This window comes from Thalassophryne amazonica, chromosome 1 (genome assembly GCF_902500255.1).
Source record: "Thalassophryne amazonica chromosome 1, fThaAma1.1, whole genome shotgun sequence".
NCBI classification, from domain to species: Eukaryota; Metazoa; Chordata; class Actinopteri; order Batrachoidiformes; family Batrachoididae; genus Thalassophryne; species Thalassophryne amazonica.
Window position 1 is genome coordinate 8330957 of NC_047103.1, and position 13713 is coordinate 8344669.

Below are 13713 nucleotides of genomic sequence, written 5' to 3' on the forward strand. Positions count from 1 at the left end.
GTTGAACAACTGAAGTCGTACATCAAGCAAGAATGGGAAAAAATTCCACCTACAAAGCTTCAACAATTAGTGTCCTCAGTTCCCAAACGCTTATTGAGTGTTGTTAGAATGAAAGGTGATGTAACACAGTGGTAAACATACCACTGTCCAAGCTTTTTTGAAATGTGTTGCAGGTATCCATTTCAAAATGAACAAATATTTGCACAAAAACAATAAAGTTTATCAGTTTGAACATTAAATATCTTGTCTTTGTGGTGTATTCAATTAAATATAGGTTAAAGAGGATTTGCACATCATTGTATTCTGTTTTTATTTACATTTTACACAACGTCCCAACTTCATTGGAATTGAGGTTGTACATTGCTAATGACTAACTGTTAAACATTCGGCAAGTTAATCACTCTGTAATGATCAGGGAGAAAAACACAAGAACAAAGACAGATTGTAGTTATGGAGACAGAGAGATAAGGAATGAGAGAAATATGATGTACAGAGAGATTTATTAAAGGTACCAGCTGTAGACAGATACAGAGCAACAACAGAACTTTGCACAAGAACAGCTTGAATTTATCTTGAATGGAAAAAAAGGTATCATATATGAAAATAACCAAACAACATTCCCATAATGTGAAGATGATTGCTATCTTATCTTTCCTGCCAATACTTACAGAACTCGACTTTTTCCACAGTCTGTTATGTTTCAGCCTTATTCCAAAATGAAATTCATTTTCCCCCTCAGAATTCTACACACAACACCCCATAATGACAATGTGGATTTTTTTTAAAGATTTTTACAAATTTATAAATAAAAAAAAAAAAACAAACTAAACTAAAACATACGTAAGTATTCACAGCCTTTGTCATGAAGCTCAAAATTGAGCTCAGGTGCCTCCTGTTTCCACTGATCATCCTTCAGATGTTTCTACAGTTTAATTGGAGTCCACCTGGGGTAAATTCAGTTGATTGCACATGATTTGGAGACACACGCCTGTCTACATATAAGGTCCCACAGTTGACAGTCAGAGCACAAACCAAACAAGTCAAAGCAATTGTCTGTAGACCTCTGAGACAGGATTGTCTCAAGGCACAAATCTGGGGAAGGGTACAGAAAACATTTCTGCTGCTTTGAAGGTCCCAATGAGCACAGTAGCGCCCAACATCCATAAATGGAAAAAGTTCAGTTCCACGAGACTTCTCAGAGCTGGGCGCCCATCTAGGCTTCTTAAAAGTCCTCCTCCCTCCTCTTAACAGTTTTGCAACTTAGGAGCTCTCTTAAGGCCTAAGATGTTTTGTGAATAACGTTGTGAAAATTCTAAGAAATTACTTAGAATTTGAGGAATTCGAAGACTTCCTTAGAAGAATGTCACTAAGAGCTACTTTTAGCCTGAGGATGTTTTGTGAATACAGGCCCTGGAGGATTCCTAGAGCTGGCCGTCCGTCTAAACTGAGCAATCGGGGTAACCAAGAGCCCAATGGTCACTCTGTCAGAGTGCCAGCATTCCTCTGTGGAGAGAGGAGAACCTTCCAGAAGGACAACCATCTCTGCAGCAATCCACCAATTAGGCCTGTATGTTAGAGTGGCCAGACGGAAGCCACTCCTTAATAAAAGACACATGGACGCCCAGCTGGAGTTTGACAAAAGACACCTGAAGGACTCAGACCATGAGAAACAAAATTCTCTGGTCTGAGGAGACAAAGATTGAACTCTCTGGTGTGAATGTCAGGCGTCATGCTTGGAGGAAACCAGGCACCATCCCTACAGTGAAGCATGGTGGTGGCAGCATCATGCTGTGGGGATGTTTTTCAGCAGCAGAAACTGGGAGACTAGTCAGGATTGAGGGAAAGATGAATGCAACAATGTACAGAGACATCCTGGATGACAACCTGCTCCAGAGCGCTCTTGACCTCAGACTGGGGCGACGGTTCATCTTTCAGCAGGACAATGACCATAAGCACACAGCCAAGATATTAAGGAGTGGCTTCAGGACAACTCTGTGAAAGTCCTTGAGTGGTCCAGCCAGAGCCCAGACCTGAATCTGATTGAACATCTCTGGAGAGATCTGAAAATGTCTGTGCACAGATACTAGTAATTTATGTGATCTTAAATTACTAGCTGATGATCATGTGACAGTGACTGCTAGCTTAACTTGGAGGTTGATCCCCACGTGAAGGCAAGTTGTGCACACACAAGCAAACAGGCTGACCATCAAACTACATGTAAGTGCCACAGCTGTTCCTACATTTTCATCAGCTATCCAGCAGGGGGCAGACATGTCTATGAGATATTACATTAGCAAAACAAAAATGTCTTGTTCGACTTGTATCAAAGTTAACGACTATCTGTAAACTTCATCCTCATCATCTGTTCTTTCATGTGGTGAGCTTCAAGACTGCAACATTTATTGTTTTCAGGTTATTACTTACACAAACCTGATTTGAGTTAACCCACTTACTCACCCACTCGTCCACATATGTGCTGTACAAACCCTGCTGCTCACAGATCAGTAAATATATGATGTTGGAACACAAAGACAGAGAAACCGTAGATTTAAAAAAGAATCAAAAAGATGATAGTGGGATTAATATAGAAACGGCGATACAGCAGATGTATAGCTTGGAGTTGTAGCGATATACCGTGTGTATGCTGTAGATGGAGAGATGAAGTTTACCTCGAGCAGTTGGCGACCTCGACGCTGATACCGAGGCACTGCTGTCCACCACACTGAGGGGCGGGGCTGTCACAGGCTCGCGTCCGACACAGACAGGTCCCCGCGCTGCCTCCGTCGTTATGGCTACAAGACGACCAGCCCGACCAGGCACCAAAGCCGCCATCGACTGTGACATTACGGACCTGTCAGCGATGCAAAAAGCCAAAAATCAAACACTCGCCTGAAATGGCTTTTCTCAGAAACTGGTGACTGTATTACGACGCTCTCAGGAGCACGCTGCTGTGGGAAATGCATAGATGCAAAAAATAACCCCAATACATCACCTACAGTGGGTGTGAAATTGTTCTGTTCTGGGAGAAATATGCAGGAAGGACATTTTGTACGTCCTTCCTGCGATATTATGAGACTCCATAATAAGATCATAAGACAGACAAATGCAGCGAATGGAAATGTGGAAAGAAGCTCAAATGTGAGCAAATACAAAGTGACCACATAAATATACACCAGCAGGAATCATGAAGCCTTCGCCGCTATCACCCGTTAATTAGGAGTGATGTGCAGGAAGCAATGGAGTGAGATTAAAAACGGCAGAGGACATGAGCCGCGTCTCTGCTACATTTCAGGGCGATTTAAAAAATGCAAAGAACACTTTCACAAGAGCAGAGCAGAAATTGTTTTGGCAGAAGCAGAAATAGCGTCTGCTCGCTGCTCTTATTGGTAATTGAACTCTGCCGTGGGCCTAAATTGGTGACGCTCGGCGAAGACAGACATTTGCATGAACGAGCTGCCTGGAAAGCAAACTAGAAAGAAACAGGGCGGTGTGGCAGCACTTTGCATTTACAGCAGCGACAGTAACGCACGCAGACGACAATCACTCCATAAATATTCCACAACTTGAAATCTGTCCAAAATAAACCACATCTCTGTTTACTCGTGAGAGAAGCGCTGCATAAATCCCATCATTAAGTTGAGAGAACAGAACGCCAAGACACCGGTTGCAAGATGAGGGATCGATTCTGAAAGTAGATGAAAAGCACAAACTTCTTTTTTCTTTTATCTCAAACACTCAGACAGCATGATTTTTTTTCAATGGTGAGGGCTGATTTAAGTTGCCGCTATGCAAAGAGAATTTGTGCAAAAACATTTTGAGGGGAAATTTACATTTTACCTGAGATGAAATTGAGAAAAAATATAAAGTGATGTGACAAACTTGTTCTGCTGTCACTTTCATGAAAGCGGATAAAATAAACAGCTCTGTGCTGAGTGTCTGTGTGAGCGCACACAAAACTCAAAACTGCTGCACCAATTACAAACAACACTTTTCCACAAGAACTGTGCAGAAACAGCAACCGGTGGATTACTTCATCCAGGTTGGAGAGTGAGTTGCTACCTGGGGACAAAGATCAAGCATCTTCAGGAGTTTCTTCCCAAATAAGGAGATTTATACAACCCCTGGCAAAAATTATGGAATCACCGGCCTCGGAGGATGTTCATTCAGTTGTTTAATTTTGTAGAAAAAAAGCAGATCACAGACATGACACAAAACTAAAGTCATTTCAAATGGCAACTTTCTGGCTTTAAGCAACACTATAAGAAATCAAGAAAAAAAGATTATGGCAGTCAGTAACGGTTACTTTTTTTAGACCAAGCAGAGGAAAAAAAATATGGAATCACTCAATTCTGAGGAAAAAATTATGGAATCACCCTGTAAATTTTCATCCCCCAAACTAACACCTGCATCAAATCAGATCTGCTCATTGACATTGACCCTGTGCCATGACATTGACCCTGTGTGTCTTTTTGCAAGGAATGTTTTCGCAGTTTTTGCTCTATGGCAAGATGCATTATCATCTTGAAAAATGATTTCATCATCCCCAAACATCCTTTCAATTGTCCAAAATATCAACATAAACTTGTGCATTTATTGATGATGTAATGACAGCCATCTCCCCAGTGCCTTTACCTGACATGCAGCCCCATATCATCAATGACTGTGGAAATTTACATGTTCTCTTCAGGCAGTCATCATTATAAATCTCATTGGAACGGCACCAATCAAAAGTTCCAGCATCATCACCTTGCCCAATGCAGATTCGAGATTCATCACTGAATATGACTTTCATCCAGTCATCCACAGTCCACGATTGCTTTTCCTTAGCCCATTGTAACCTTGTTTTTTTCTGTTTAAGTGTTAATGATGGCTTTTGTTTAGCTTTTCTGTATGTAAATCCCATTTCCTTTAGGCGGTTTCTTACAGTTCGGTCACAGACGTTGACTCCAGTTTCCTCCCATTCGTTCCTCATTTGTTTTGTTGTGCATTTTTCGATTTTTGAGACATATTGCTTTAAGTTTTCTGTCTTGACGCTTTGATGTCTTCCTTGGTCTACCAGTATGTTTGCCTTTAACAAACTTCCCATGTTGTTTGTATTTGGTCCAGAGTTTAGACACAGCTGACTGTGAATAACCAACATCTTTTGCAACATTGCATGATGATTTACTCTTTTAAGAGTTTGATAATCCTCTCCTTTGTTTCAATTGACATCTCTCGTGTTGGAGCCATGATTCATGTCAGTCCACTTGGTGCAACAGCTCTCCAAGGTGTGTTCACTCCTTTTTAGATGCAGACTAACGAGCAGATCTGATATGATGCAGGTGTTAGTTTTGGGGATGAAAATTTACAGGGTGATTCCATAATTTTTTCCTCAGAATTGAGTGATTCCATATTTTTTTCCTCTGCTTGGTCTAAAAAAGTAACCGTTACTGACTGCCACAATCTTTTTTCTTGATTTCTTATAGTGTTTCTTAAAGCCAGAAAGTTGCCATTTGAAATGACTTTAGTTTTGTGTCATGTCTGTGATCTGCTTTTTTTTCTACAAAATTAAACAACTGAATGAACATCCTCCGAGGCCGGTGATTCCATAATTTTTGCCAGGGGTTGTATGTGTTTTTATATATATATATATATATATATACACACAGTATATGTCCAGCATGTGATCCAAAAACGCTGCTTTGGCACCTCTTTAATCAAGCAGAACCAGAAGCTAAAGTTCTCAGGGGCGGATCTAGCTTCAGTTGAAGGGGGGTTGAGACACGATGGGGCAAGACATTTAAGAAATCTACAGCTTTTTTCATGCAATCTGTGAAGCTAAATACTGACTCTCTATCCAGAGTTTTTAACACACTTTTTTTATTTTAAATACTGGAAATCTAATTCTGCATGCAGCATCCCTCATCAATCAGCCTTTGTTTATGCAAGACCTTTCCCATTTTTAAATACAGCTTTGGTCAGTAGTTCAGGGAGGGATTGGGGTGTTTGCAACCCCTGTGTGAAATGAACAGTTACTTTCCACTGTTCCACTGTAACAGTTACAGTTCCACTGTAACTGTTCCACTCATTACTGTGAAATTCTGGAGAAATACCCTCTTTTAAGTTTTAACAACTTTAGAATGTTTAAGCGTGCTTGTCTCATCTACAAAACTCTCCATGGCCTAGCCCCACCTCCTCTGGAGGAATTTATTAGACATAGAGATTGTAACCTCAGGACTCGGTCTGCTTCTAGAGGGGACTGTGAGGTGCCCCTCAGACGAACTGCCACAGGACAAAACACCATCTCTGTGAAGGGTTGTACAAACTGGAACAGCCTTCCAACAAGGATACGAGACAGTCCCACCCCGAGTGCTTTTTAAAATGAGCTTAAAACCTGTCAACACGGGTGAGATGTATTGTACATAATCTCATGTTTTGTTTTAATTTATTTATTGTAATTATTGTTTGTTGTTGTGTGTCTGAGGACTACAGATGGAAAGTAGCTTTTAGCTAAATCTGGCATATTTACACTAAGGCATGAAAATGTGCAAAGTGTTCATTAATGTGCATTGTCCTCATCAAATAAACAATAAAGAAAGAAAGAAAGAAAGAAAGAAAGAAAGAAAGAAAGAAAGAAAGAAAGAAGAAAGAAAGAAAGAAAGAAAGAAAGAAAGAAAGAAAGAAAGGGAGACTCAGATGAGGAGGATGACTTCTACTGTGAGCTGTGACATGTTGGCCATGCAGCGCGTTTCTCCAGCACATAGCTGATCCCAGTGGCTGTAGAAAGACAAGGACATGCCCCCGTTTCACCTGTCTGCAGTGGACATGTGGTTACTTTCGAGAGGACAGGATGGACCAGTTATCTGCTTGGGTGGTTGCCATCCAGGACCCTCTCGTGGATGCAGTGATGCTTTCTCCCAAACATGGCCTCACCTCTGGTAATGAAGTTTTGCCCTGACTGAAAGAATGAGTTCACAGACACCATCAGGTCAAGCGTGGCTCCTTCGCAGGGAGCCGAGCTTGAGAAGGAGCTCAGACATCCGAAAACATCTCAGAGTAGAACTGGTGCTCATTTGCCTTCTCATGAGCCAGTTGGAGTGGTTTGACCACCTTACGAGGATGCCTCCTGGACACCTCTTTCAGTTTGTTGTGTGTGTGTGCATCCATGTGGCCTGAGAATGCTTTGGGATCTTCAGGAGGAGATGGAAAACGTGGTTGCAGATGGAGATGTCTGGGCTGGTTGACTTATGGGAATCTTGTGCATCTGCAATTCAGCCCAGGACAAGTTGTGAATGCCAAACAGGGGATGAACAGATGAATTTATTTTTGCAACGATAGCAATAATTCAGTTCCATATATGTGTATTTCCACAGGCTTTTTGCTAACTGAGCTCTGGTGAGGTTCTGAATGAAGAAGGTGAGTCCTGATGGGCAGGACTGAGGGTCTGTCTGGTGACTACTGTTGTTTGTGATGTATTACAGTTTTGGCAGATGGTAGTGGTGGTGATGTTTGCCAACTTTAACTCCTGTTCCTGCCTACGTGCTGCACAGTGCAATCCCCTGCAAAGTCCCTCTGTTAAATAAAAGACATGCAGAAGAGGTTACAATTTGCCAAAGAACACATCAACTGGCCTAAAGAGAAATGGAGGAATATTTTGTGGACTGATTAGAGTAAAATTGTTCTTTTTGGGTCCAAGGGCCGCAGACAGTTTGTGAGACAACCCCCAAACTCTGAATTCAAGCCACAGTTCACAGTGAAGACAGTGAAGCATGATGGTGCAAGCATCATGATATGGGCATGTTTCTCCTACTATGGTGTTGGACCTATATATCACATACCAGGTATCATGGATCAGTTTGGATACGTCAGAATACTTGAAGAGGTCATGTTGCCTTATGCTGAAGAGGACATGCCCTTGAAATGGGTGTTTCAACAAGACAATGACCCCAAGCACACTAGTAAACAAGCAAAATCTTGGTTCCAAACCAACAAAATTAATGCTTCACAGATGTGAAGAAATCATGAAAAACTGTGGTTATACAACTAAATACTAGTTTAGTGATTCACAGGATTGCTAAAAAAGCAGTTTGAACATAATAGTTTTGAGTTTGTAGCGTCAAGAGCAGATGCTACTATTATTGTGAACACCCCCTTTTCTACTTTTTTTTACTAATAGCCCAATTTCATAGCCTTAAGAGTGTGCATATCATGAATGCTTGGTCTTGTTGGATTTGTGAGAATCTACTGAATCTACTGGTACCTTGTTTCCCATGTAACAATAAGAAATATACTCAATATGAATCTTTTTAGTCACATAGCACTACTATTATTCTGAACACTACTGTATCTGCCACAGTCAGGTGAAGCGTGGTCATGGTCTTGGCCTCCTCCAGCCACAGATGTCGTCAACACTCAGGGACCTGCGCACTGGATCACGCACAGAGAAACACAGCACATGGCCAAAATGTCACGATGGGAGTGATCCACCTCATCTTCCTAAGTAACCACTCGTTTAAGTCAAAGTCAATTCCAGTCACACCTGAGGATCCTCTAAAGGGAGTTCGTAGTAAAAATATCGAGTCATGTCACAGGAAGCACCAAGACCCGAAAGATTTGGACCTTTGCTCTCCTGCTAAGATATCAGCATCACAAAATACCTCTGTCCAGTGACCTCAGGAGCTCTTCCCAAGGCGTCTCTTGATTTCTTCAGTTATAGTCACACAAAATCCTTTCTGCAGGGTTGTGTGGAGGATTTACTATGAGTGTTTTACAACATAATTGCTGTGAAACAGTCCAAAAATAATGGTTTATTTCTGATTTACTTAATTTCTGTGTGGGAATAGTCCCATTTTACTCACAACCACACCTGCTCCTACTTTTCCATCATCCATTAAATACGCAGCAGATGGCAGGCTGGTCTGCAGGACAGCATACAATCACAAATGTTTATAAGTGCGATTGTAAGAATATTTGCATAAGTTGAAAGACTGAACCATTCAATGAGGCATCTGCTTCCTCATTTTATCTTCCTCGTATTATGGAAACATTTTTACAAGATGCTAATGGAATAATACGAAAGTACCAAAAATGCACATTTGTGACAGCCCTGTTCACGAGTTCATAGAGCTACTTTTACATTTGGGTGAACAGACTTTTTTTTAAATATATATTGCTGATATCTATCTATCTATCTATCTATCTATCTATCTATCTATCTATCTATCTATATATATATATATATATATATATATATATATAGTGCAAATATTCCTGTGGACATGAAGGCAGAGAAAAGGTGCCACAGGCACACAGCTCTCTCCGCTGTGCCCGGAGTGGAAATGATGTCTGAATCCCTACAACAGCAGCGCTGCGGTCAAGATGAAAGTCTTACCAACCTCTAATACCTCCAACATTCACAAGGTGAGAACAGTGAGGACTAAAGAAGCAGAATGAACAGGAAAAAAAATAAATAAATCATTTCTGCTGTGCTTTTCTTCTAGTTATTGTGCAGCATTTCTCAAGTTTACTACATATTTCAATAACTCCAAATCATGAGATACTCACTCACTCATCTTCAACCGCTTACTCCAACTAAGGGTCACAGGGGAGCTGGAGCCTATCAAAGGCAATCACAGGGGGTGAGGCAGGGTTCACCCTGGACAGGACACCAGTCTGTCACAGGGACACATACAGACAAACACACACACACACACACACACACACCTACAGACAATTTAAAGTTTCCAGTCCACCTAACCTGCATGTCTTTGGAAGTGGGAGGAAGCCGGAGCACCTGGAGGGAACCCACGCAAACACGGGAAGAACATGTAAACTCCACAGAGAAAGGCCACAGGTGGGAATCGAACTCATGACCTTCTTGTTGTGAGGCAACAGTGCTAACCACTAAGCCATTGTGCTGCCCTATTATGAGATACTAAATAATGCCGAACATGGAGAGCTGAATGAGATGTTCGAACTTTGGCCTCACTCCATGTTCGGGTGATGACCAAAAAAACAAATCATCCGCCACAAGGTCCCCTAGAACCAAAGGGTGCTGCCATTTTGAATGAGGGCGCCACTATTTTGATACTTCCGGTTGGCTTCCGCGTCAGATGAGTATCCGCCTCATCCGCCGTGAGGATCCCTAGCACGAAGGGTGTCGCCATTTTGAATGGTCACATGATGTAATCTAAAATAGCGTGGTGGAATTAATTCTGTTGTGGCAACGTCACTTCTGGTTTGCTTCCGCGTCAGGTCAGTCGCCGGCGTGACAATACACCGCTGTCGAAGTGTTTTACTACGGAGATACGTTGTGTATGTGAGAGTGGTATTTGCTCTTGACTTCCAGATTTAAGTAATTATTTGTATGAATTGAGTTATATTTCTGTTATTGGGGCCTCAGTGTGGCCTTCAACTATTCAGAGGGTTTGGATAATATCACCCGGGAGTGACATCAGACCAAATTAGCAGCAGCAGGACTGGCTTTGCTGGTCCAACCTGCTGCCTCACATCACCCAGGCATTAAAAAAAAAACAGTGGCTAAAACGTTAAAAAAACCCTTCTCATCTAATTAAACTGCCGGCTACTTAAACAATCCACCAGCTTGATTAGTGTCACACCAGCCAGCGTTGCTAAGCACGTTGCTAAGACCTCACAGATGGAGTCCTCGGATGTGCAGTCGAGTCAATAGACCGAAAATGCGTCTAAAAGTAAGTCGTGCGTAGGGCTGAAATTGGCCGCTTAGCGCACCACTCAGATTTCTGTCAGCTGTCGCCTGCAACATAAAAAATGATCGAGACTTGGTGATATTCTTTAAATTTGGAGCAGAATATTCATGTAAGTGTGACAGTAACATACAGAATTAAAAATATTTTATTCCAGGCCATGTTTCCTGCCAATTTATTTCTCTGAATCTAATTTATTTGACTTTTGTTGCCATCAAGTTGCAACTGTCAGTGTCCCTGCCAACTTCAATATTTAGTTGAAATTCACATCCTGAGCAGTCTTCAGAATTTACATCAACCTACATCAATGTTCAGTCCAATGCTTTGCCTTAATTATATGAATAATAATAATAATAATTTTTTGAGTATGCACAATATATATGAGATATTAAGTCAAGCGGGTACAAGCGGTTTCCTGAGGAGGGTGGCTGGTGTCTCCCTTAGTGATACGGTGGTTCGTGAGGAGCTCGGAGTAGAGCCGCTGCTCCCTCACGATGAAAGGAGCCAAATGAGGTGGTTCGGGCATCTGGTAAGGATGCCCCCTGGGTGCCTCCACATCCACCTGGGAGGAGACCCCGGAGGAGACCCAGGACTAGGTGGAGAGATCATATCTCCACACTGGCCTGGGAACGCCTCGGGATCCCTCAATCAGAGATGGTTAATGTGGCCCAGGAAAGGGAAGTTTGGGGTCCCCTACTGGAGCTGTTGCTCCCCACAACCAGATCCCGGATAAGTGGCTGAAGACATACGTATGTACATATGAACATTAAATCATAATTACTGGATATTATTTCAGTATTATGAGCTTTTAAGTCATAATAAGGAGAAACAAATTCAGAATTATTAGACACCAAGTCCTAGTTACAATATAATGCCATAATTCTGAGATATTTGGATATATTCACAAGAGGAAGCCATAAGATCACATTTTATAAAGTAAAGCCAAGGTTGGGAGCCAATGCTGCACTTTGCCAGATCTGCGACACCGCTGACCTGCCTTTGGTCCTTGATGGCAACCACCCAGGCAGACACCCAGTCCATTCTGTCATGGTACAGGGGTCTGTCGTGGTACAGGGGTTATGTCAGTGCCCTCGGTGAAGGCAATTTATACTATGATGGCAGCATTAATGCAGAAAAATACATAGAGATAATAGACCAACTTATACTGCGTTCAAGACAGCATCTTTTCCAGGGACATCCATGCATTGTTCACCAAGACAATGAAAAAAACCACATTCTGCACACACTGGGCCTCATGTATCAAAGTTGCGCACTTGTCGCGTAAATTTACGGTGTAAATTTGAAGTACACCAAAGTTGCCGTGACATGTATCAAGCAATGCGCACCTGCCAATTTCTGGCGTACGCCTGACGTGACCTTGATAAATGCGGTGGGTGAAAACAATCGTAATTATAATAAACACGCCCATAAATATTCAGACTCCGCTTCAGACACACCCTCATTTTACGACATGGAAGCCAGGAAGACGGCAAAGAAAAAGAACTCCACCAATCACGACGCGTGCCAATAGAGCATCAAAAGCGGCCGTCGTATCAATTGTTTTGTAGTATAATCAAAAAAGTGTTACAGTGGTCCCTTGTTTATCGCGGGAGTCACGTTCTAAAAATAGCCCGTAATAGGCGAAACCGCAACGTAGTCAGCGTTATTTTTTACAATTATTATAGACGTTTTAAAGCTGTAAAAACCCTGTAAAACCACTTTATACACTTTCTCAATCAGGCATTAACATTTTCTCACTTTTCTCTCGTGTGTAAACACTCTCAAAGTTCAAACCTTAGTAGAAAAATAAGACCAAACTGTTTTCAGGCCCAAACATTTGTTTGAGAAATAAAAATAGAACGTTTTCCTATAAATAATTATGATGGCTTTTAGAACTAACGAATTTAATTTTAATGATCAACGTACGAGGTTGGACACATAAGAAATTATTAATAGTGACTGACCAGTATTTCACAGATCGCGCCTCTGCGTCCTGACGCTGCACCTTTTTCCACTCACACCTGGCTGCAGGTGTCTGTTTCCGCATGACAAACACAGTTATGAGTAGTTGTTGCCGCACTTTTTTCTTCTGGGCGAGAAGATTCTTATAAACACACACGCAGAACACTGTAAAAAAAAAGCATGCAAAATTGGACTAAAAACTGCAAAACAGCGAGGCCGCGAAAGGTGAACGGCGTTATAGCGAGGGACCACTGTATTCTCTTTTCACATGTTAATAATTCTTGACATGTGGATATTTGCTCGCTCAATTAATAAGACATGCCTAATTTTTCAGATTTCTTTATTCTTAAAATGTATTTCTTTATTTATTTTATTGTGACAAACGAATGGAGATGACACAACCTGATTGCAACACGGGCAAAGGGAATGACAACACTACAGTTGTAATTATCAATTTCATTGTCTAAAACGATCACACCAAAACGATAGACCAGCAATCCCGCAAAAGCGGGATTTGTATTGATTATTATGTAGTATAATCAGGAAAGTGTTATTTATCTAACATATGCATTGATTTGTATGATAGCACTGTTTATCATGTTGATCATTTTCATTTTTATGTGGATTCCAGTGCTGGTTCATTTTGGCGTATAATTTACACCACCTCTCGACCTGGTGTATATTTTCAGCGCAGCGTACACCAACGACTACATTGATAAATGCCAAGTGGCGCAGCAGTTTTGGTGTACACTCCATATACGCTCAAATATCGCCGTACGCACGTTGATACATGAGGCCCATTGAGAGAGTAGAACACATTGAAAGCTGTTTGCAGGAAGAATGGGACAGAATAACACCTGAAACACTTCATCACTTGGTATCCAAATGGCAAAATGTCTTTTAAGTATTAGAAGGAATGGCAGTATTACATGGTAAATGTTTTAGCATCCCAACTTTTGTTGGAATGTGTTCCAAGGCTGAAATGCAGGAATTGATGAATATTAACAACCTTAGTTTTCTGGTCAACTTTTTCTGGTTGACCAGAAAA

The 13713-nt window shown here is 41.5% G+C and overlaps 1 protein-coding gene across 3 annotated transcripts in view; it reads right to left on the reverse strand.

The window, feature by feature from the left end:
• The window catches only part of sema5a (sema domain, seven thrombospondin repeats (type 1 and type 1-like), transmembrane domain (TM) and short cytoplasmic domain, (semaphorin) 5A), a 447076-nt gene that overhangs the window by 154327 nt on the left and 279036 nt on the right, over nt 1–13713 (reverse strand). For all 3 annotated transcript variants that reach the window (XR_004557944.1, XR_004557932.1, XM_034159873.1), the window contains exon 13: nt 2670–2851. Coding sequence is in view for 1 of the 3 variants with exons in the window: in XM_034159873.1 (XP_034015764.1) it covers nt 2670–2851 (182 nt within the window). In the remaining 2 variants the exon portion in view is untranslated. The remainder of the gene's footprint in view (nt 1–2669; nt 2852–13713) is intronic.